This window comes from Phragmites australis, chromosome 16, assembly GCF_958298935.1.
Source record: "Phragmites australis chromosome 16, lpPhrAust1.1, whole genome shotgun sequence".
In the NCBI taxonomy this organism is placed as follows: domain Eukaryota; kingdom Viridiplantae; phylum Streptophyta; class Magnoliopsida; order Poales; family Poaceae; genus Phragmites; species Phragmites australis.
In genome coordinates, this window is record NC_084936.1 from 4,286,770 (window position 1) to 4,312,210 (window position 25,441).

General features: G+C 40.5%; 2 protein-coding genes and 3 non-coding genes across 7 annotated transcripts; 1 reads left to right on the plus strand and 4 right to left on the minus strand.

Moving 5' to 3' along the window:
* On the plus strand, positions 1-3,511 carry LOC133895494 (probable polyamine transporter At1g31830). Of its 3 annotated transcripts, none has more exons than XM_062335842.1 (2): positions 1-330; positions 1,856-3,511. In XM_062335842.1, exons 1-2 carry the CDS (start codon positions 277-279, stop codon positions 3,329-3,331), a joined length of 1,530 nt encoding a protein of 509 aa, XP_062191826.1. In that variant the 5' UTR covers positions 1-276; the 3' UTR covers positions 3,332-3,511. The 3 variants fall into 3 exon arrangements, with proteins under 3 accessions (XP_062191826.1, XP_062191824.1, XP_062191825.1); XM_062335840.1 differs by having other exon boundaries at positions 1-196; XM_062335841.1 differs by lacking the exon at positions 1-330 and adding an exon at positions 349-521.
* A 4,326-nt stretch (positions 3,512-7,837) lies between these two features.
* Positions 7,838-10,527, minus strand: LOC133895665 (small ribosomal subunit protein uS3x-like). Its single transcript, XM_062336130.1, has 5 exons — positions 10,365-10,527; positions 9,952-10,271; positions 8,556-8,610; positions 8,322-8,453; positions 7,838-8,197 (listed from the first exon to the last, which is right to left on the minus strand). The coding sequence occupies exons 1-5, from the start codon at positions 10,392-10,394 to the stop codon at positions 8,048-8,050; spliced, it is 687 nt and encodes a 228-aa protein (XP_062192114.1). The 5' UTR covers positions 10,395-10,527; the 3' UTR covers positions 7,838-8,047.
* LOC133896535 (small nucleolar RNA snoR143) lies at positions 8,888-9,052 on the minus strand. The gene has a single exon (XR_009905788.1). It is a non-coding gene; the product is annotated as a small nucleolar RNA snoR143 (small nucleolar RNA).
* On the minus strand, positions 9,122-9,292 carry LOC133896536 (small nucleolar RNA snoR143). Its single transcript, XR_009905789.1, has one exon. It is a non-coding gene; the product is annotated as a small nucleolar RNA snoR143 (small nucleolar RNA).
* LOC133896537 (small nucleolar RNA snoR143) lies at positions 9,511-9,683 on the minus strand. The gene has a single exon (XR_009905790.1). It is a non-coding gene; the product is annotated as a small nucleolar RNA snoR143 (small nucleolar RNA).
* Positions 10,528-25,441: the final 14,914 nt, after the last annotated feature.

The following is a 25,441-nucleotide window of genomic DNA, read 5'->3' on the forward strand; positions in this document are numbered from 1 at the left end:
GTCACTCTGACTTGTGGACGCAGGCTGCTCCTCCCTCCACCGCCTCCTCCTCCTCTTTCGGGCGCCGCCGCCGCCCTCTCTCCAGTTCTCGGCGTCCAGGAAGGAGGGAGAGGCAGAGAAGGAGGCAGGACTCGCGCTCGGGCCGTCCGAGGGAGGGAGATCCAGCCCCAGCATGCAGACCGCCGGGCGGTAGATGGTGAGCGTACTCAACCCCTCCAGCTGATTTCGACTCGCCTCCGCCTCTCCTGCTGCTGTGGAGCTGCCAAGTCCCAGTCCATGGCCCGTTCTTGGATTCCTCTCCTCTCTCGACGGCGGCAGATTGGTTCGTGGGTACATCACCATCGCTCGCCTAATCTTCCCTCCTGCGATTACCTGGTGAATTCTTGGTGGATTTCGGAGTGGTTCTTGGACTCCCAGATCACCGGTCCGATTGCGGCGCTACTTCGTTGAGCCCAATCCTACCAAGCTCCGGTTCGGCGTGGCCCTAAGCAGAGCTGCTTTCTCTTTCTTCTCCGTCGATGGTGCGTCCCGATCCCGGCTCTGCCTCCGCCGCCCTCGCCGCCGGCGAGGGTGCCTGGATCCCGGCCCGTATTGCTGTCTAATTCTCACAACTTCCTTCCTTCCTTCCTGCAAAAATCCGACGATCGGATGCGGTGCTTCTTGCTTCAATGCTTTTGCTTATTGTTTCGTGCCGATTCCGGGTTGACAACAAGTGAATTCTGCGACGAAAAGCAATTGCAGCTCTTTGACGCTTCTGCACCCATGTGCTATCTGCAAAGTCCAAAGTTTGATCCCAAAAGATCCCCACTAATCCTTCAGCTCCAAGTTATCAACTCTGTTTATTCACAGCCTCTCCATATGGAATTTCGTAGCAAATTGGAGTGTCGACCCTTTATGGCGAGCTCAGTTATTAGTAGTAAACTTAGAACAATCTCTGTGTCCTGTAGAAATTATGAAACACAGCTCGCCATCCACTGCTATAGTTAGTTTCCTCAAAACTAGTTTTGAGCCATTGGATGTGTTTGCCATAAATTCAAGTAGGCATGGCGTTCTAATTAATATGGTGCCGCATCTCGTTAAAACTGTCACGAGTAGCATTTTATTTGACTAATCCTGACAATATCACCATGATCTGCTTCAATTTCTCTTTTGTCGCTGTCTTTTTCGCGCTACCATGTATCTCAAAATTTAACATAGCATCCTGTTTTCAGTCCACATATCGAACCCATAACAGAATCACATCCTAGTCCCATGAGTTGGTGTGGTAATTTGCCTTAGTAATTTTGCTTTTATGTTCTTTAGTTGTTTATTTGACCTTTAGCCTTCAGGACATAACGAATCTACTAGGATCATTCACTTGAATTTATGCAATAGTGAGCCTAAATATGATTAGCGTAGTGTAATCTTTCTTGACTTGGCATGTTAATTCACCAAGTTGGAATCATTGATACTAGGCAAAATCATTCTCCTGACTTTGTAGAAATCTTGATAGCAATGCTAGTTGTCTGTGAGCAAAATTTCGCACAAGCTAGCCGTGTTTATTATCACTGTTGGTTTGACTGAATAAGCGTACTTTTTACATTGTCCAAAATAGTAATTTAATTTGCGTACAAGTTGCATTCTGACTCTTTACTAGTGCCCCATTGTTCCCATTGAACATACTATTCAGAACTTATTATTTCTGGGTATTATATAATGTATAAACAAGAAACCACTTGCATGCTCAATACTTATGTTGGAAACATCAATATTTTCCATATTATCATTTATGATCATCATATCCATCTTGCATGTTTGAAACAAGTAACAACCTAATGCTTGCATGTTTATTAATTATTTGACTTTCCATCTGCAGAAACTGAGGAACACAGGAATGACACGAGCAAATTCAGCCTGTCTTCCTATGGGGGATCTTGTGGGTGTCAACTACAACAGTGTCAATGAGGGCGAAGAGCGTAAGGGAGGGCATGGCATCCCCAAGGTTTCTATGGTCCCTCTCGTCTTCCTCATATTTTATGAGGTTTCCGGGGGTCCCTTTGGGATTGAGGATAGTGTCAAGGCTGCTGGGCCACTGCTAGCAATTGTGGGTTTTCTTCTGTTTGCACTCATATGGAGCGTCCCAGAAGCTCTAATCACTGCTGAGATGGGCACTATGTTCCCAGAGAATGGTGGATATGTTGTCTGGGTCTCTTCGGCTCTTGGACCATTTTGGGGTTTTCAGCAAGGCTGGGCAAAGTGGCTCAGTGGTGTCATAGATAATGCTCTATACCCAGTCCTCTTTCTTGACTATGTCAAATCCAGTGTTCCGGCTCTTGGAGGTGGGCTCCCAAGGACGTTGGCAGTGCTTATCCTCACAGTTGCATTTACATACATGAACTACAGAGGGCTAACGATAGTTGGCTGGGTGGCAGTCTTTCTTGGGGTGTTTTCTCTCCTCCCTTTCTTTGTGATGGGATTGATTGCTATTCCCCGGATTGAACCTTCAAGGTGGCTTCAAATGGACTTGGGGAGCATGAATTGGGGTTTGTATCTGAATACACTGTTTTGGAACCTCAACTATTGGGATTCAATTAGTACATTGGCTGGGGAAGTTGAGAATCCAAAGAGAACCCTCCCGAGAGCTCTTTCTTATGCTCTAGTTCTAGTAGTGGGGGGATACCTCTACCCTCTGATCACGTGTACAGCAGCAGTTCCAGTTGTTCGTGAGTACTGGTCAGATGGGTACTTTTCAGACATTGCAAGAATTCTTGGTGGCTTCTGGTTGCACTCATGGATTCAAGCAGCAGCTGCATTGTCCAACATGGGCAACTTTATCACTGAAATGAGCAGCGATTCTTACCAGCTTCTGGGAATGGCTGAGCGTGGCATGCTCCCTGAATTTTTCGCCAAGAGGTCGCACTACGGGACCCCGCTGATTGGCATCTTGTTCTCCGCCTTTGGTGTAGTCCTGCTGTCTTGGATGAGCTTCCAAGAGATCATCGCTGCGGAGAACTACCTCTACTGCTTCGGGATGATACTGGAATTCATCGCCTTCATCAAGCTAAGGGTGGCCCATCCCAACGCCTCCCGGCCCTACAAGATCCCGCTAGGCACCATTGGCGTTGTGCTGATGATCATCCCTCCTGCCATCCTGATAGTTGTGGTGATGGCCCTGGCGTCCTACAAGGTGATGGCAGTTAGCATCGTGGCAATGGTTGTTGGGTTCGTGCTGCAGCCGTGCCTGGTCTACGTGGAGAAGAAGCGGTGGCTGAGGTTCTCCACAAGTGAGGACCTGCCTGATTTGCCTGATTCACAAGATGCTGAAGATGACACTGTCCCGCTTGTGTTCTGATTCGATTATATTTTGTTCTGGAGGTGTAATTCCAGATTGGAGCAGTCTAGGACGGAAGGTACTGGGATTCTTGATTTGGCATCAGATCAAAATGTGACCCCCAGTGGTGGTCAACGGAGCTCATCGAAATACTTTGTGTTGCCTGCTGTCGCTTAAAATAAACATGTTAGATCCATGACATGACATGAGGATGTTCATCTGGGGAGTGCTTATCTTAGAATAAGAGAACGCGAACTCTTCATGAGAACTTTGAATAAACTCTCTTGATTTACAATTAGTGACCGTATTTACTTGCTATCCTTACGGAGATATAATTGGTATACATAATTAGATCTTTATGTAATACAAAATAATTTTCTAGAGTTGTGTTATACAGGAGTGTTGATATGATTGTTCTTTGAAGTTGGTTATTATTTTTTTGTAGTTTTTAGTCTAATTTCCATTGATTATATTAGATGTGGAGTCTTACGGTTATACATCGAAAGGGAATCATTACATTTTAGGATATTTAAATCTGAATTTTATCAGCACATATAGCTGCCCAAGCAGATTCATGATTGACAATGAGCTGCTTCTCTACAAATTTTAAATTTGATTATTTATATTTAAATATATTTACATGTGCATTCAATTTCATGGGGACATTAAGTTTTGTATGGATTTACTCCCTGAAGTTTTTTGGTTGTTCGGATAACCCTTTAAACTATTTTTTGCTTCACTTGACCGCCTTTCTATTAAAACAGAGTCATTTCACTCTTATTTGTCTCTACAAAAGTTATGATAGATGGTGTCATAACATATATAATTTTTCGTGTCTATTTGCATAGAAGCCCCGAGTTATGAAAATGTGTACTAATTGTCATAAAACTATGAAGTTATGAAAATGTGTACTAACTGTCGTAAAAATTATGAAAATACATCATATCATTGAGCATAATGTCTCATATAATCACATAGAATTTCAACTTACAATGTGACTTTTAAAAAGAAGAAATAAAAAGGACAAATGTCGCTAGTGAGTGAAGTGACCTTGTTGTCGCTATCACTGTCTTCTTCCTCAATAGTTGCTGGAGCAAGCAACCGAGAGCTAGAATGACTTTATTTTTTCAATTTGAATTTTGAAATTAATCCTTATTAAAAATTAGATGGCACCCCACGCGTTGCCGCGGGAGGCAAAAGTGAGGTTGGTGATAATAGAGGGGAGTGAGCTCAAGGTGCATTGGGTGCGGCCGGGGGCAGGGGGCATATGGTACATATGGATACTGAACCATATATATGTGTGCAATATATTACAAATATATATAATTATATGGTGTATACATATGTTTCCATATGTTATTTGGTAATAATATAGTATTCCTATTATATGTGCAATTATATATATATGGTAATGCAAATGGATACAATATTTATGTGTATCCATATGTACATGATATGGCAATCGTATATGTTATGTATGGTGATGCATATGTTACTAATTTGTTGTTATTTTTCATATAGTATCTTATAATCACATGTTAATAATTTATTGTAATGATGTGTATACATATATACAAATGAGCATATATATGTATATTCTGAAGGTATGTTTACTGTAGTTCATGTCTGCGCATATCCCACAAGTTGTAACTCACGATGTTAGTTTCTCGTATTGCAATTATGTATTTATGGACGTGAAGTTGTAACTAGTCTACCTAATAAGTTGTAACTCATAATATTTCAAGTTATAACTGGGGGATGTGCACAGTACGAATAACAAGTTGTAACTCACAGTGTTAACTTCCCGTGTTACAATTATGCATTTCTGGACATAAAGTTGTAACTGGTCTACACTAACAAGTTGTAACTCACAGTGTTTCGGGTTGTAACTGGGGGATGTGCACAGTGCGAATAGCAACTGCGTATAGACGCAGAATAGCCTCACCGTGTACTACATCTTATATATATATGAAGCATATTTGGTACTTCTGGGAGTATGTACTTCCACATATGTACCTCATTACATAGGGAGTGTCTCATATGATAAATGGTATGTATATGGAGTATATGAGTATATAAGATCATCTAAGTGATATGTATAGTTTTTTATATGGTTTGTATATATTTTGTTGAGTGTATTACATTTTATGTACAAATATAGAGGTATTATCATAATTTAATAAAATTGATGAACTTTTTTTCTATTTTTTCATGTAGTTTATATTGGAGTATCTTAGAATGAGTATATAAATATACTCATAGTGACAAAGGAGTATATCCGGTTCATTTATTTAATATATCATAGTAGTGAGTATGTACTCCCTGAAGTACAAACTAGTTTTCCTATATATATATATATATATATATATATATATATATATATATATATATATATATATATATATATATATATATATATATATATAGGAAAACTAGTATGTACTCCTGGGTGTATGTACTCCCACCTCTCATATACCACTTTTACACATGTGTTATACTTCTTTATCACTTTAAATATACTTCATTAGTAATTATAAGATAGTACAATACAAATCCCACGAAATTTTTTATGAAATTCCATGATTTTTATCTTAATTTGCGTATATACTTCTTTTATGTATAAAAAAGAGTATATAGCAAAAATGAAAGGCTAACATTGAATTTTTTTTCATACAACTCATATTGGAGTATCTTAGAATTAGTATTAGAGTATACTAAAAATGATAAAAGAGTATAAAGTGTTTGTTTAGGTGGTATATTGCATGTGGGAGTACATACTCCTAGGAGTATAGAATAGGTGTCCTATATATATATATATATATATATATATATATATAATCAAACAACCATATAACCATACGATATATATCGTCCATATATATATATATATATATACATGTTTGTGTAACGTATTACAAATATATGTAATTATATGGTGTATACATATGTATCCATATGTTATATGGTATCAATATAGTATCAATATCATGTGTAACTGCATACACATACATACATACATAATATGGCAATGTTATATGTTATGTATGGTAATACATATGTTATTAATTTACTATTATTATCCATATGGTATGCTATAATCATATGTTACTAATTTATTGTAATGATGCATATACATATATACATATGAGTGTCATGTACATACATATTAATATGTGTGATACACACACACACACACACACACACACACATATATATATATATATATATATATATATATATAGGAAAACTAGTATGTACTCCTGGGTGTATGTACTCCCACCTCTTATATACCACTTTTACACGTGTATTATACTTCTTTATCACTTTAAATATACTTCATTAGTAATTATAAGATACTACAATACAAATCTCACGAAAATTTTTATGAATTTCGATGTTTTTTTATCATAATTTGCGTATATACTTCTTTTATGTATAAAAAAGAGTATATAGCAAAAATAAAAGGCTAACATTGAATTTTTTCATACAACTCATATTGGTGTATCTTAGAATTAGTATTAGAGTATACTAAAAATGATAAAAGAGTATAAAGTGTTTGTTTAGGTGGTATATTGCATGTGGGAGTACATACTCCTAGGAGTATAGAATAGGTGTCCTATATATATATATATATATATATATATATATATATATATATATAGGTACTGTAGAGAGGTTGTTCATGTGCACAGTGCTCCAATAGCTAAAGGGGAACCTAGATGGTATACAGGGGGACAATACATGTACATATATCCCATCACAAGGTACGATGATAATATATGGTACCGTAGAGTGCTGTTCATATGAACAGTACAACATTAGCTTAAAAAAGGAACAGGTGATGGTTATTGTAGAGGCTGTTCATATGAACAGTACTAAAACAGGGAACCGTAGATGGTATACGGAAACTATAGATATAGTAGATGGGTTGATCATTCATAGCCTACACAGAATGTCCGAACATGTTCGTAACGGCACTTGCGAGAGACATTTGTCATCGTAAGGCGCCATGAACAGAGCCGCTCCTGACCTTTTAGAGTGTTCTGGGGCAAGATAAAAGCGGAAGCCCTATATTTGAATACAAATGCAATCACTTGCAGTATGTTTTATTTCAACTGTAGACCTGGTTTTTAACACATTACTAAAATAAAAACTACCAATTGGTGACACTTTTAGGGAGACAGATCGCTGAAATTTGACGAGAAAGCACCGCCTTAGTGCTAAGCTATAAAAGAGAAATCGATGTTACAAGAAGGCCTTGGACATCCAAGCTGAAGCTGCTGCTGCTGCTGCTGCGTTGTCCAACACGGGCAAGAAATGAAGCAGCGATTCAAGCATTTTACTTCTGATGAAGCATAAAACGTATGTTAGGGTCCAATCTGTCGAACAAAAGATGACAACATTCACACCAGGAACAATGGCCAACAAAAGGGGCACTCGATCAAGGTCATTCCTCTCCATCCGAATAGCCCCGACCATCCAGCCGATTCAGAACCAGACGCATTGAGAACAAAGACACGAGAGAACTAAGAAACCACAATTTTGCATCTGGTAAAATCAAGATAGCTTGTCTCGGCAAAAAATAGTTTAAACAAAAATAACAAAGCACCAGTACATAGCCTCTGTCCATAAAGCTGAAGGTAACCAGGTGTAGCGTTGCCCTTATCATAAGATAGAAACCTACCCATGTCTGATCAAACTGACATCTCATGGACATTTGCTCGCTCTACTGGGAGCTTAGGGCTCAGGGGCCAAGACCGGAGGGCGCAGTTCGTCCTCCTCCTTGGGGGCGTGGATGGTGACGAGGTCGGGCAGAGGGGTGATCGGACCAACCTTGCCCTTCGGGTCCCAGTCGAGCATTATCTTCACCTTGATGCCAAGAACACCCTGCAATGCGCATCAAGCCAATTCAGCCAAAGTTCACGGCATAGACAGTTTAACTAGACTAGCAGGCAAATTATAACTGCCTGGCTAGATTATGAACAGTACAACAGCGGTACAGGAAACAAACCTGTCTGAGAAGGACGTGTCTCACAGCTGCGTCAATGTACTCGTTCACTGGCTGACCAGATGAGATCATGTAACCATCCTTGAACTTCATGGACTTGGCTCTTTGGGCCCTGAGCTTTCCACTCACAATGACCTAAATGAAAATGAATACATCAGTTAACAAATGATACCTTCAACAAACAACAGAAAGCCAAACATATGTACATGGAATCACCAAGTATATAAGAACACTCACCTCACAACCCTTGGCACCACTCTCCATAACGAAGCGAAGAACACCATAACAAGCCCTGCAATGTAAACAAGCATGTCAGCACACCAATATGAAAAGCACTAAGTAGAATATATACCAAGTGAAGAAACTTGGTCAACATTTCAAACATATGAATCACCAATATGACATCACAAAAAAGGGTTGCGTTCTCTTGTAATACTAAGATAGCACCCTATCATCAACACATCATACGAGCATAAAATTATTCAGTTCCACTACATCATAACAGGATAACGCATGTACACCGAATGCAAAAGAAAAACCATGAAACTAAGTAGCATCCATGGCATAAAGAATGTGAGATGGAATTAGTAGACAAACAACAGAAAGATTGTTCATCTGTGGATCCATCTCTCAACGGTTGTCTGGCCGCCGCTGCTTCAAGAGCAGCATTTCCTCTGTGCACCAGTTTTAATGTCCCGCCATCATCACAAGATAGCAGGACATAACTAATACAAGTGCAAAAATGCATAAATCACCAAATGCAGAAGAAAAATCACGAGACTAAGTAGCATCTATGGCATAAATAATGTGAGATGGAACTAGTAGACAAACAACAGAAAGATTGTTCATCTGTGGATCCATCTCTCAACGGTTGTCTGGCCGCCGCTGCTTCAAGAGCAGCATTACCTCTGTGCACCAGTTTTAATGTCCCGCCATCAACACAAGAAAACAGGACATAACTAATACTGGTGCAAAAATGCATATTTCTTGCATTTTATGTGCAATGTTGACACAACCAGACCATGATACATGATACTGATTTGCAATAAGGTTGGGCCAAACTATTGACAAAACAAAAATTAAGGTACAGCAGACACAGCTCGCTATCAAATATGGGACCATTGAAAAGGTACTCGGTAAAATTCTACAATATCAGCACAAGGGTAAACAGGAGCCATCAATGGCACATAAGAAATGTGAGATAGAATTAGTAGACAAACAACAATAGATTAGTCATTTATCTGTGGATCTGTCTCAACGGTTGTCTGGCCGCCACTGCTTCAAGGAGCAGCATTTCCTTTCTGCACCAGTATAAAATCCCACCAACACGGCCAGAAGGCAGAACATAACAAATCCCTGGTGCAAAAATTCCTACTCCCTCACAGACGCCTAAACTTGCAACTACATGGCAACTTAAAATTCTCCTAACTAGATTATAAACCGGTTCATCAACTCTAACTTCCAAAATTAAGCATCAGTACCCAAGATCTAATTAGCATCATCAGAACGAGCGCCATCTGTATCCTAATGAGAGCAGCGGTATTTACAAACTACACATCTAGCAACCGCGTCCAAAACAGCAAAGCAAACAGCTTGCAGCAACCAACGAGGGTTGTTATCGTATTAATTATACCTGCGGACGGCGAGTCCTCCGAGGAGCTTGTAGCGGAGCGACTCGGCCTGCGCGATGGCGCAGAGGCCGCGGTTGACGACCTTCTCGGCGTAGAGCTCGACGCCGTTCTCGGGGAAATTGAACCGCTTCTGCACCACGGAGGTGAGCTCCCTGATCCTGCGGCCCTTCTCGCCGAGCACGTTCTGCGTGCGCGTGGCGCGGATGATGATCTCCGTGCGCATCGGCGTCACGCGCACCTCCACGCCGGAGTAGCCGTCCTCCGCCAGCTCCCGCGTCAGCATCTCGTTCAGCTCCGCGTAGAAGACACCGTCGCTGACGAACTGCGGAAGAGAGCAAGCGCACGGTCAGATCGAGATGCGTCCGTCGATGCAGTGGGGAGGGGAGAGGTGCGAGGCTTAGGGTGCCGTCCGTACCTTCTTCTTCTTGCTGATCTGGGTCGCCATGGTTGACGGAGGAGGAGGAGGCGCTCGCTGCGGCGGCGGCGAGCGGCGCGCTGTGCGCGAGAGAGCTAGGGTTTTGGGCGACGGGATGGAAGTGGCGGCGCAGGAGGAGGCGGCGAAGGGTGAGGGGAGATGGCCTTTATAGGTTGGGCGCCGGGGTAGGGTTTGGGTGCGTGTTGCGGAGATGTGGGTGGGATTGCACAGAGAGCAGTAGATGGGCCGGACCGGGCCGGGCCGTCTAGGTGCATCAGTAAGTGTGCTCGGTCTGAGGGCCTTGGGTTGGAGTGTGGACTGTCGGGTTTCGTTCTTGGACAACGGAGCTCAAGTACCGTGGAAAGTCCAGTTACAATGTTCAGCTTCCTCTCAAAAAAAAAAAAAAAGGTCAGCTAAAAAGAAACTTTGACGTATAACGAATAGGTGTGAACTTTTATATGGCTTCTCTATGGAGCTGACTTTACTAGTTCAATGCTGTTGAAAATGTCCTAGGTGGCGTCTTCGCACTAGGTGTCAAAATTGTATAAAACTTCACAGTGGATTGACAGAATCCGAATACTCCGGGTCAATTCGGAACTTCCGAGGTCCGGAGCTTCCGAGCTCAATTCGGGTAGTCCGGCTGAAACTCGAAATTGAAATCTAAGTAACCCTAAGAAAGTCTAGTTGATTCTAAGGGTTACTATAGGTTCCAAAGGTTATCTAAAGACTTTTCCACCAACCATCTGCAATCACAAACTCTCAAACACAAAGATAGGATAAATTTTCTTAAAAATCAACTAGAACAAGAATAGAAGCAAGAACACAAATGAGACAAGTATTTATTTTCCGAAGTTTGGATTTAACAATCATACGTCTCCGTTGAGGTGCTCACAAAGAGTCGGGTGTCTTTCAACTCTTATCCTCACCAAGCGACTATGAAGATTAAGCTTGGGCTTACTCAAAGCTTTCTCTTCTCTTGTGGAGGCAAGGATGACCTTCACAAACTTTTTGGGACACTCCACTAGCTTGGGTGCTCTCCGGGTGATGCCTAGCCGTCTAGGAGCTCCAAAAGTAACGAATACAAATCAATGGCTTGATGACGAACTCAAGTGCTCAAATGACAGAGTTATGCTCACTAGCGCTCAATCTAACTTTCCTAACCCAACTCTCAAAAACTTTGCAAGATTTGATGCACTAGAGGAGTGGGAGGGGCTATTGAATGGTTATGAATGTTCTTGTCTAGAGTTGGTTCAGCAACAGTAGCAGCAAATGAATGGAGGGGGGGTGAAAGGGTATTTATACCCTTCCTTCCTCCAAAATACTAGATGCTATAGTATTTTTTTTAATGACCCGAAGTATCTGGGTTCAACCCGGAGACTCCGAGTAAAACATTTAGGCATTAACCAAGCACCCCTGCTTGGAGCAAAGTCCGAAGACTTCGGCAACCTGGAACATCCGGATCAACCTAGAGCATCCGGGTTAGCATAAAAACCAAAACTGAGCACCCCATGCCGGAGCTAAACTCAGATACTCCATCAACCCAAAGTATCCGGGTCAGCCCGGAACATCCGAGTACAGACAACACTTAGAACTTCCTGATGTTCTTGGGTGATTGTGTCTCTCAACTTTTAGGTTAACTAGGATACTTTAAGCACTAAAACATCTTCAAATATATCTATACACATTCCTCTTAATAGTACGGCACACCTAAACTCAGATTCAAACATAAAATGAATTTAAATTTATTGAGTAACTACACACCGCTGCTCTTTTCTTTTTAGGGATGCCAACGCCTTTTAACATCTTCAATGAGACTAATACCCATTCATAATCTTATTAAACTGATTAATCCCTTAATCGTTTATCATCAATTATCTAAAACCCACATAGGGGGCCTAAATGCACTTTCAATCTTTTCCTTTTTGGTGATTGATGACACCACAATTAAAGCTTATAAAAGATAATTAAATTATAGATTTTAAATTCTAAGATATATGGTGAGCTCCCCCTAAATGTGTGCATTGATTGAAGTTTGATTTTGACATCAAATGCACATATTTAAAAGATTTTTTTGCAAGAGCTCTCCCTATATCTTAGTACCCGTGAGGTGCAGAGAGTGTGAGTGAACATGATAAATATGATGCGTATGACATAATATATCACATAAAGAAATAGAGAAAGAGAGAAACAAAAATTACACCATAGAATGTCATGAAGATCTCACACTAACATACTTAAGTTCTTACAAATTTAAAAATCGACATCAAGCACACCACACATAGTTCATCTATATTACATTAAGTCTTACATATCCAATATCGAAAGATAAAGATTTTGAACTGGTAAATGAGACAAGACATCACCCAGAATACGGATACTCCGTATGAACTCGGAGACTCCAGATTCAGGCAGAATAAACAGTTTGAAAGAAATGATACATTATCTCCCTCTTAGACATCAAGTCACCAAAAAAGAAATAGAAACTGAAAGAGAGATCTAGTCGCTGCCCACGTATTCCTAATCTCCATCTCCATTGCCGCTAGCATCATCATTATCATCTTGAGAGCTTTCCTCGGCACCGTCCAAATCCTCTTCTTCCTCGGTCTCTTCCTCCTCAATGTCTTGAGCATGAGATGTTTCGACACCCCCTGCAGCAGTTTGAGCATCATCATACCAAGCCCAAGGGTTCTCAAAAGCTTTAGGCTCACTCACTTCTTCTTCAGAGGCAACCAGAGAACATGGAGACTCAATTCTCAAATGAGTATGAATTGATTTTTGCCTCTCCTCAATCTTCCTCAACCTCAAGTTGGTCTTATCTTTGTGCTCCTTTATCTTCATGGCATTATGGGTACAAACATTGAAAATAGCCTTGAGAGCACTGTTGATAAAGGAAGGTGAGTCCATGAGAGGAAGAACTTTGCCTCAATGTTGCTCTTTGTGATGCGCTAGGTGCTGTCCTAGGAGGGGAAGGTGGATTGAGGAGCATAGTCTTTTGGTTGCTTTGCTTGAGCCGTGAGATTATCTTGCTTGCCTCTCTTGATGAACTTGAGGTATTCCACTTCATTCATCATCACACGAACATTTTGCTTGCTCGTGTATTGATCAAATCTAAGCCCTCTCTTTTGCTTGTTGTCCTTGGCTTGAATGGTCTTGTAGAGTGCATCTTTTGATTTATAGGTTTTGATACACCCATTCTTAACCAAGGCATTTAGCCTCTCATTTTTCTTTTGTAATGCTTGCAAAGATTCAACATTAGTGGTACAAGCATTTATATCAATATTGAAACAACGAGAGCACCCATTACTAGTGGAAGCACTAGATAGCACCTTTGCATCATTAGAGTTGAATGAGATACTCTTAAGGGTATCAATTTGTATTTCAAGAGTTTTATAATTTTTATCCAAACATAATAATTTCTCTTGAAGTGTAGAATTGTTACTCTTAATACTAGCAATTAAGGAATTGGCCAAATCACAATCATTGGATAATTTCTTAACTTTCTCATTCTCTTTAGCAAGGAGCTCCTCGAGTTTAAGGTTTCTCTCCTTTTCAAGGATGAGCAAGTCCTCTTGTCTCTCAAGGGTCTCCTCATGACTATCTATTGTATCCATTAGCTCTTTTATCTTAGCCATAACATTTTTTCTTAAAACCCTTAAACAAGCTATCACAATCACTATCATATTCACTATCACTATCTAGGAGCTTAGATTGGAATTTTACCTTGCGGCCTTTAGCCATAAAGCATTTGGGGGAGTCATCATCATCACTCATTAAGAGTGATTTTCTTGGTGTAGGCTCGAGGATGGCGATGGTGGCAATCCCTTCATCATCGGAGTCAAAGTCGAAATTGAAATCTCACTCCTCTCCAATATGTGCTTGACCCGAATATTTCTTCTTGTGGTTCTTGTATTTGTCCTTCTTGAATGGCTTGCTCTTATTTTCTTCTTTGTCTTTTTTCTTCTTCTTGTTGGGGCAATCGGCTATGAAATGGCCAATTTCGCCACATTCATAGCATGCCCTCTTAGATGTTCTCTTCTTGGGCATGTCCCTCTTGTATTTGGAATAGCCACCCTTCCTCATGAATTTCTTGAATCTCTTCACAAAGAAGGTCATCTCTTCATCTTCGGAGTTCTCTTCTTCACTTGTGCTTGATTCTTGAATTTGTTTGCTTTTGCTTGCCTTGAATGCAACCTCCTTGTTCTTGGAGGTTGAGCTTTGCTTGGCATGAATCTTCACTTCATTGGCTTCTTCCTCCATGAGCTCATGGGCAAGTATCCTCCCGAGCACATCGCTCGGTGTGAGCCTTTTTGTAATCTCTTCTCTCTCGGAGAAGTGTCACCAAAGTGGAATTTCTAGGAGCAAAAGCTCTAAGCAATCTTTCCACCACTTTGTGATCATCAATGTCTTCACTCCCAAGCCCTATTAGCTTGTTAACAAGCACCATCATCCGATCATACATGGCTTGGGGAGTTTCATGGTCTTCCATGACGAATCTTCCTAGCTTGCCTTCTAGTAACTCTATCTTGGACTCTCTCATGCTTGTAGTGCCTTCGTGTGCAACTTGGAGAGTGTCCCAAATTTGCTTAGCCTCCTCAATTCCATCTACTTTGTTGAACTCCTCCGGACTCAAGGCACTAAGCAAAACACTTGTAGCTTGAGCATTGCGGTGCATATTTTTCTCTTCATTGGAAGTGAGCTCTTGATCTTCATCCGGCAAGTCACAACTTGTGCAAACGATCTTCCAAATTCTTGGATGAAGAGATATTAAATGCATTTTTATTTTGTGCCTCCAAGCGACATAATGTGTACCATTAAAGAATGATGCACACCCGGATGGCACGGAGATGTAATTGCTAGAAGAATTTAAACGATCATAATTGAAAGGTACTTCACTTCCTTGTCTCTTACCATTACCTTCGCCATTCTTCGACGGATCATCTTTTAGACCTCTCGGGCTTCCGGATGTTGACATATCGAATTCCTCCAAGTGGTGAAGCTTTGTAAGAGGTTAGGCTCTGATACCAATTGAATGTACTTAAAGTCGCCTAGAGGGGGGTGAATAGGCATTTCTGAAAATTAAAACTCAGCAGCGGATTATTCAGAGACTGGATACTCTGGTGAAGGTTGGATACTCCGGTAGTCCAGATTATCCAGGCTATACAGGATTTCGAAATCAAATGAATCTAAGCAAGTTTACTAGAATCTAAGAGATACCACATGTTCTACTATGAGTAAAAAGCTTAAACAACAATAGTCTGCAGTAAGATTCTCACGAATACTAGAATTTGGGGAAAATCCCAAAACTACAACAATTAGTAAAGTTTGCACAAAATAAGGAGACAAGAATTTATCCTGAAGTTCGACCACCTCACAAAGAAGTGCCTACGTCTCCGTTGAGGAGCTCACAAAGAGCCGGGTCTTTTTCAACCCTATCCTCTCCTAGTGGCCACAAAAATCAAGCTAGGTTTTCTTACTCAAATCGATGGCGATTACAAACTTCCCGTGGCACTCCACAATTTTGGATGCTCTACATGCGACACCTTGCCGTCTAGGAGCACGAGGCTCCAAGGGAAAAATCACAAGAATATGCTTGATGACGAACTCAATGCTCAACAATTCAAATCACTCTTCCAAACCTAATCTCTCAATTTTGGAGTAATTGAAGCACTAGAGTGGTTTGAAGGGCTCTTGAATGCACTTAGGAAGCTTTTTCAAAGTGGAGCTCAGCAGCAACAGCAAGCATTCAATGCAAGGGGGTGTGGGGGTATATATAGCTGACCCTCAAAAACTAGCCGTTACTGTTCTGGCTCACCTAACCTGGAGTATCCGGTGAACACCAGAGTCTCCAGCCTGAAATCCAAAATGGGCTCAGAACAGTATCAGAACTAGCCGTTACGGTTCTGTTAAACTGCCCGGAGTATCCGGTGAACACCGGAGTCTCCAGGTGGGACTTAGTCATTTCAAAGAAACAGTCCGGAGACTTGCCGGACTCTGCGGCCTCTCCAGGTACCCGAGTATCCGGTGAACACCGGAGACTCCGGTCATTTAATTTAAATGCTAACCGAGACTCTCTGGCAGAGTCTCACTCGGAGACTCCAGCCAAAAACTACATCTACCCAGAGTATCCGGTGAACACCGGAGACTCCGGTCTTTTTTTTTTAAATAAAAGCTTAACCGAGGCTCTCTGCCGGAGACTTTTTCGGAGACTCTGGCCAAAATTCATCAAGTACTGGAGTATCCGGTGAACATCGGAGACTCCGGATAATTAAAAATAATTCAGAACCGAGACTCTCTGGAGGAGTCTCACTCGGAGACTCCGACCTAAAACACTGAGCACCGGAGTATCCGGTGAACACCGGAGACTCCGGACTCAGGACATTCTGCCTATTTCCCGGTGTCTGTGGGTGAATGTGTCTCTCAACTATTGGTTCTAATAGGTTACTTTGAGCATTGAGACACCATCAAAGCTAACAATTGCATCCCTCTTGATAGTACGGCTTTCCTAAACTCAATTTCAAAGATAAAACAAATTAAATCCTATTGAGTACTACAAACCGTTTCTCTTTTCTTTTCGAGAGATGTCAACGTCTTGTATCTTCACTAATAAGACTAAAACCTGTTTATAGCTTCAATAAACACATTAGTCCCTTAATCATTTTGTCATCAATAAGCCAAAACCCACTTAGGGGGCCTAGATGCACTTTCAGGAATAACCACTTTTGGGAGCTAGAGTGGCGCGGAACAAAGAATTGAGACACTTGTAAAATGGCCTCATGCCCTTAGTTGTTCCATATGTCACTTTACCATGATCATCATACATGAAGTCCATTTCTTCAGAGGAGATTTGTTGCTCAACATTGATCTTTGGTCTTGCTAGTGTCATGGACATCAAATCCAAACAAGCGAGCAAAAGACCTATAGTTGATCTTGTACCTTTCTCCTTCGATCATCTAATGCATTGTTTGATTTTCTTCATGATTACAGTAGAGTGTGGTATAAAATTGGGCTATGACCTTATCACTCAAATCACATTTCGAACCCATGATATTCTTGATTCTTTTGTCCTCATAAGCTGCAATGACCTCATTAAAGGTAGCATCATTTTTGTTGGCCATATAGTCCCAATCGATTTATTGCATATGAGTGATCGGTTTCTTCTTCTTGAGAATCACGGTTTCATAGAAATCATCTTGGAAATCATTCCAAAAGCGATGATCCACCACATTTTTCTCATACTCAAAAGGATCTTCATACCTTTCCTTCTTGCACTTGTCGGACTTGTTCATATAGTCTACCACTTTTCTGCCCAACTGACTTGAATGCACAAATGCATAGTAGGGTCTGTGAAGCTTCAATGGTGCCAAAACAGTTCTTTCTTATTATTGTTCTTCATCCTCTTCTATGTCATCATCTTGTGCCCTTGAACCCGATGCAATTGACTTTCCTTTGCCTCTCCCTGCTACTCCCCTTCCTCCTCTTGGCGGCAAAGCGTCACCACGAGGCACGTTTGCGATTTGAACCGTCTCATCAATGCGGGTGTTACTTGAATGTGAAGTCCGTACCTTTCTAGTGACCCTGCGGACACGACCATAGCCGCCACCATTGCCACTCCTGCTCCCACTGCTTTCTGAAGCAGGCAGCTGCGATGGTACATCGCTTTGTGCTTGAGGATCAAGACGAGCCTTGGTCCTCCTTTGATAAGCTTGACCAAAAACCCTCTCATAATGCATCTTGAACTGCCCTGAGATAGATAAGGATGATATGCTTGAGATACGAGAAATATTGAGCAAGAATTGAAAAGGAGGAACAAAACTAGTTGGACAACCCGGACTATCTGTGTTACCCGATCCCAAGAAAAAACTCAGGGTTTGAGGGATTTATCTAATGCATTTGCAAACCATTGAGATATATGATTCTAGGGGGGATAAGGAGCACATTCACCGAAGGGATTCGACTCTTAAGGTAAGAATTGAGAGATCGGGATGAACGGTCATTAGGTATACCTTGAGTTCCAACGACGATCCCAAAGTCAATCCAGAGGGAGGGCCAGAGAATCCGACCACGAGAGGAGATCACTTAATGAAAAACTTGGAAATCCCATGATGAATCCTTGAAATCACCGGAGGTGGATCTTCCAAGGTGAGAGGATGAGAGAAGAGATTAATAGATGGAGTGAAGGGGTAACTCCTCGGGTTGAGGTTAAAAGACAAGATAACTCGGAGTATCTGAGTAGACCCGGAGAAGGTTACCAGGAGGAGGAGTCGTAACCTCTAGGTTGAGTGACAGAATACGGAGTATCCGAGTGGACCCGGAGACTCCGGGTTATGTCAACTCGATAGAGAGGTAGATTGCTGAGGACTTCTAGAATTCGGATACTCCGAGTTAGGTCAGACCTTTCAGGTTCTGGAGGATTGCAGAACCTGGATTTTCAGCCGAGATTCGACATTGATCATTGAGAGATTTGATAAATGGACAATTAAGATATTTTTACCACTTGTGATTAGCCAACAAACAATAATATATAACAATGATCACAAGTAGCAAAATATGATCATGAGATTAAAGAATCAAATCTTTTTGAAAATAGCACTAAAAAGAGATTTTTGCAAACTTCTAGCTACCAAAGCTATAAGACCAGAATAATCAATTGTATGCAACATATAAGCCACATTGCGAGAATCTAGGATATTTAGCTCACTTCTCAACTCGCAAAACTTTTGCTCGTCTAGAGGATTAGTGAAGATCTCAGCTAGTTATTTTTTATTCTCACATGGCAAATATCGATATCCCCTTTGGTTGAGTGGTCTCTCAAGAAATGGTGTCAGATGTCAATATGTTTAGTTCTTGAGTGTTGCACGGGGTTGTTTACTATTTTGATGGCACTCTTATTGTCACACAAAAGTGAGACTTTGGTCATGTTATAGCCATAATCTCTTAAGGTTTGCCTCATCCAAAGTAGTTAAGCACAACAAGCGCCCGAGGCAACATACTCGAATTCGGCGGTGGATAGGGCTACATAATTTTGTTTTTTTAGAACCAAGACACCAAGGACCTACCCAAGAATTGACAAGTCCCTGATGTACTCTTCCTATCTACAACTGGTATAATTGGAGTCTGAATAGCCAATAAGGTCAAAGGTTGAACCTTTAGGATACCATAAGCCAAGGTAAGAAGTATGAACTAAATATCTAAGAACTCTATTAACGACTACTAAATGGTACTCTTTTAGAGTAGCTTAAAATCTTGCATATATGCACACACTAAGCATAATATCGGGCCTAGATGCACAAAGGTAAAGTAAAGAACCGATCATGGAGCGATATATCTTTTGATCCACGGCTTTGCCATCTTTATTGAGATTAAGATGTCCATTTGCTTGCACGTGTGTCTTGATTGGTTTGTTATTGTCACATTTCTTGAGCATATCCTTGATGTACTTGGTTTGACATATGAATGTTCCTTCCTCGAGTTGTTTGATTTGAAATCTTAGGAAGAACTTCAATTCCCCTATCATTGACATCTTAAATCTCTTTGTCATAATTCTACTAAATTCTTCACAAAAGAGTTGATTAGTAGAACCAAATATAATGTCATCGACATATATCTTGCAAATAAATAAATCATTATTAACTTTTTTAGTGAAAAGAGTAGTATCGACTTTGCCTATCTTAAAGCCCTTTTTAACAAGAAAATCCCTAAGGCATTCATACCATGCTTTAGGTGCTTGTTTAAGCCCATAGAGCGTCTTATGGAGTTTGTACACATGGGATTTTCAAATCCGGATGGTTGCTCCACAAATACCAATTCAGAAATTTGTCTATTTAAAAATGCGCTCTTCACGTCTATTTGATATAGCTTGAAATCCAGTGAGTAGCATATGCAAGCAATATACGAATTGACTCAAGTCTAGCTACGGGAGCATAAGTCTCACCAAAATCTAAACCTTCTATTTGTGTGAAGCCTTGAGCAACTAACCTTGCCTTGTCTCTCATCTCGTTCTCATCTTGTTTGTTGCAGAAGACACATTTGGTGCCAATCACATTTTGATTGGGTCTTTCCACCAATGACTAAACTTCATTTCTCTTGAAATTATTGAACTCTTCTTGCATGGCCATCATCCAATCCGGATATCTAAGTGCATCATCTACCTTTAAAGGTTTCAAAGAGGAAAAAAAGAGTAATATTCACAAAAACTTGCAATTCTAGAATGAGTGGTTACCTCCTTTTGTATATCACCAAGGATATTGTCAATCAGGTGATCTCTTTGGATGTTTTGATGAACTCTAGGATGAGGCACTTGGGATTAGGGTTGAATGTCTTCCACTTCTTCATCATCAAGGAATTTGTTTGAGTCATCATGAGCTTAATCTTGATCTTAATCTTGACTTAGGCCTTGATCTTGAGTTGATATAGGTGGCTTCACTTGAGTTGATGAAGATGGATGAATTTGATCATTATTGGCCACTTGTAGCTCTTGGTGCTCTTGAGGCTTGATTTCACCTATTGTTATCTTCTTGATTGTCTCACTGGGAATTTCTTCATCACCTAAAAAATTTGGATCAGCTTGCTCTACTTGGGAGTCGTTAGATTCATCAAATATCATGTCACACGCGATTTCAACATAACCGGTGGTTTTTTAAAAATATGGTAGGCATAGATATTTGATCCATAACTAAGTAAGAAACCTTCATCTACCTTAGGTGCAAACTTAGAACTTTTAGCTTTCTTGTTTAGAATATAACACTTACTACCAAAAACTCTAAAGTAAGACACATTGGGTTTGTTACCGGTTAGAAGCTCATAGGTGGTCTTCTTCAAGATCTTATAAAGATATAGCTGGTTGATGGTATGGCATGTGGTGTTGATGGTCTCTGCCTAAAATTGATCTGAAATCTTGTACTCATCAAGCATGGTCCTTACTGACTCTATGAGAGTCATATTCTTTTTCTCGACAACAGAGGAGTAGGGTGTCGAGAATTCATGCTTGATCCCTTCTTCATCAAGAAACTCTTCAACTTGTGTATTCTTGAATTCACTTCCATTGTTGCTTCTCACTCTTTTGATTTTCATATCAAATTCATTTTGGACTCTTCTCACAAATTTCTTAAATATGATTTGTGTTTCACTCTTATCATGCAAAAAAACACCCAAGTGAAATGAGAATAATCATCAATAATAATTAAACCATATTTGTTATCGTTAATGCTTATGTAGGCGATTGGTCCAAATAAATCCATGTCAAGAAGCTCCAATGGCCTAGCGGTCATCATCACAATTTTTGTGGAGTGAGGAGCACCAACTTGTTTTTCGGCTTGACATGCACTACAAATTCTATCTTTCTCAAAAGAAATATTTGTTAGTCCTAAGATGTGCTGCCCCTTTAAAAGTTTAGACAAATTTCTCATACCAATATGAGCTAGTTAGCGGTGCCGTAACCAACCCATGCTAGACTTAGAAATCAAACAAGTCTTAAGTCTCGGTCATTAGTTAAAAAATCAACCAGATAAAGTTTCCCCTTCAAACGACTGGTGAAAGCTATTGAGGAGTCTTCTCTTCATACCCTCATTAGTAAAAAGATAATTGTAGCCTATTTCATAAAGTTGTGATATGAACCACAAATTATAGCTAAGAGATTTGACTAACAATACATTTGAGATACAATGATCATTGGAGATAGTAATTTTACCTAAACCAATTACCTCTCCTTTCCTATCATCACCAGAAACGATATTCTCATGAAATCCTCTATTTTTTTCAAATGATGAGAACATGTTCTTCTCTCCGGTCATATGATTGATGCATCTACTAACAAGCAACCAACTTGATCCACTAAAGGAGTATGCCTACAAACAAGTTAAGCTTTTGTTTTAGGTACCTAAGTTTGTTTGGGTCCTTTCATGTTAGTTACAAGCACTTTTGGCATCCACACATTCCTTTTCACAACTCAATCCTTTGTGCGGACACCAACATATAGAGCAACTACTTTACCACGATGATTTCTCTTCAAAACATAAGATGCATAAAAAATAGATTGAGGTGCATGGCCTTTGGGTTGCTTGGCTTGTGTGGTGAGATCAACTTGCTTGCCTCCCTTGATAAACTTGAGGCACTCCTTGCCATTTATCACCACACGCTCACTTGGTTTGCTGGTATGCATATCAAATCCAAGTCGTCTCTTTTGCTTGTTGTTCTTAGCCTCAATAGTCTTGTATAGTGCATCCTTAGATTTGTAAGTCTTGATGCACCCATACTTAACCAAGGCATTTAGCCTCTTATTATCTTTTTGTAATGTTTGCAAGGATTGGACATTAGTGGTACAAATATTTATATCAACATTGTAACAACGAGATCAACATTGACTAGTGGAAGCATTAGAGAGTAAGATTGCATTATTATAGGGAGGGGAGCTATTCTAAAGGTATCAATTTGCACTTCAAAAATTTTATCCAAACATTTGTAATTCTCTTGAAGTGTGACATTGCTACCCTCTAGACTAGCAATTGAGATATTGGTCAAATCAAGATCTTTGGCCAATTTCTCAATTTTCTCCTTCTCTTTAGTAAGGAGCTCCTTAAGTTCAAGGTTTTTCTCATTCTCAAGGATGAGCAAGTCCTCTTTCTTCTCGAGGATCTCCTCTTGACTCCCTATTATTTTCATTAGCTCTTTCATCTTAGACATGATATTTTTACTCGAACCTTTAAGCAAAGATTCATAACCACTATCACTACCGCTATCGCTATCTAGGAGCTTGGGTTGTGATTTTACCTTGCGCTCTTTTGCCATGAGACATTTGGAGTGTCGTTATCGCTCATGTCACTAAAAAGTGACTTTGTCGATGTAGAGGAGTGGATGGCGATGGTGGTGATCCCTTCATCAACAGAATCAGAGTTGGAGTTGGAGTCCTACTCCTCGTCGATGTGAGCTTGACCGAATATTTCTTCTTGTGGGTCTTGTACTTGTTCTTCTTGAAATGCTTGTTCTTCTTTTTTCCTTGTCCTTGCTCTTTTTGTTAGGACACTCGGTGATAAAGTGGCCAATTTCGCCACACTCATAGCAAACTCTTTTAGATGTTCTTTGTTTGGGCTTGTCTCTCTTGTACTTGCTATAGCCACTATTTTTCATGAAATTTGAATTTCCTCACAAAGAAAGCAATCTCTTCATTATCGGATCTCTCATCTTCACTTGAGCTCGATTCTTCAACTTGCTTACCTTCAATGCTATTTTTTTGTTCTTGGATGTTGAGCTTTACTTGAAAAGGTTATTGACTTCATTGACTTCCTCCTCCATAAGCTCATGAGCAAGAATTCTACAAATCATATCACTTGATGTGAGCCTCTTATAGTCCCTTGTTTCACGGGTAAAAGTAACCAAGGTGGGATTTCTTAGTGCAAAAGCTCTTAGCAATCTTCTCACCACCTTGTGATCATCTAGTTCTTCACTTCTAAGTCCTCTAATCTTGTTCACTAACATCATCATGCTGTCATACATAGCTTGAGGGTTTCATCATCTTCCATAACGAATCTTTCCAATTTATCTACAAGCAACTCTACCTTGGATTCTTTCACGCTTGTGGTGCCTTCATGTGCAACTTGGAGTGTGTCCCATATCACTTTACCCTCCTCAAGCTCATCCACCTTGTTGAACTCCTTGGAGCTTAAGGCGCCAAGCAATACACGTGCGGCTTGTGCATTGTGATGGAGGTTTTGCTCTTGTTTGGGAGTGAGCTCTTTGTCTTCATCCGGTAGCTCACAACATGTACATACAATCTTCCGAATACTTGGATGAAAAGAGATTAGATGCAATTTCATTTTATACCTCCAAGCAGCATAATGCATGCCACCAAATATTCTATAAAGATGCATATAGTATGTTATAGTGACACAATTTGTCCATGAAACAAAGTAGACATACAAAGTATATAAATTGACCAAAATTGTGAATGTACTAGATGTCACCTAGATGGGGGTGAATAGGCGATTTCTGAAAAATAAAACTTCATAGTGGATTAACAGAATCCGGATACTCTGGGCCAATCCGGAACATCTAAGGTCTGGAGGTTCCGAGCTCAACCCAGATAGTCCAGCTGGAACTCGAATTTGAAATCTAAGTAACCATAAGTAAGTCTAGATGATTCTAAGGGTTACCACATGTTCCAAAGGTTGTCTAAAGACTTTTCCACCAATCACCTACAATAAAAAACTCTCAAACACAAAGATCAAATAAATTTCCCTAAAGATCAACTAGAACAAGAATATAAGAAAGAACGCAAATGAGACAAGGATTTATTTTCCAAAGTTCGGATCCAATGATCCTATGTCTCTGTTGAGGTTCTCACAAAGAGTCGGGTCTCTTTCAAACCTTATACTCACCAAACGACCACGAAGATCAAGCTTGAGCTTACTCAAAGCTTCCTCTTTTCTTGCAGAGGCGAGGATGACCTTCACAAAATTCCCGGGGCACTCCACAAGCTTAGGTGCTCTCCGGGTGACGCCTAGTCATCTAGGAGCTCCAAGCTCCAAGAGTAATGAACGCGAATCAACGACTTGATGACAAACTCAAGAGCTCAAATGACAGAGTTATGCTCACTAGCACCCAGTCTCATTTTTCCAACCCAAATCTAAAAAACTTTGCAAGATTTGATGCACTAAAGGAGTGGGATGGGCTATTGAATGACTATGAATGTTCTTGTCTTGAGTTAGTTCAGTAACAGTAACAACAAATGAATGGAGGGGGTGAAAGGGTATTTATACCCTTCCCCCAATAAACTAGCTGTTACAATATTTTTTTATACTAATTTGGAACCTCTGGATTGAACTCGGAGACTCCGAGTAAAACATTTAGGCATTGCTCGGAGCAAAGTTCAAATACTCCGGCAACTCGGAACATCCGGGTCAACACGAAGCATTCGGGTTGGTATAAAAACCAAAACCGAGCACCCCCTGCCGGAGCTAAACTTGGATACTCCTGTAACACAGAGTATTCAGGCCAGCCCGAAACATCCGGGTACAAACAACACTTAGAACTTTCTGGTGTTTGTTGGTGATTGTGTTTCTCAACTTTTAGGTTAACAAGGGTAC

Bases quoted from the DNA above. Each gene is read 5' to 3' on its own strand.
- LOC133895494 (XM_062335842.1), top strand. From the start codon at position 277: ATGGCCCGTTCTTGGATTCCTCTCCTCTCTCGACGGCGGCAGATTGGT. The intron at 331-1,855 runs GTACATCACCAT...TTCCATCTGCAG, and splicing joins GGCGGCAGATTGGTTCGTGG to AAACTGAGGAACACAGGAAT.
- LOC133895665 (XM_062336130.1), bottom strand. From the start codon at position 10,394: ATGGCGACCCAGATCAGCAAGAAGAAGAAG. The intron at 10,272-10,364 runs GTACGGACGGCA...TCTCTTCCGCAG, and splicing joins AGATCAGCAAGAAGAAGAAG to TTCGTCAGCGACGGTGTCTT. The intron at 8,198-8,321 runs GTTTGTTTCCTG...TGCGCATTGCAG, and splicing joins GACACGTCCTTCTCAGACAG to GGTGTTCTTGGCATCAAGGT.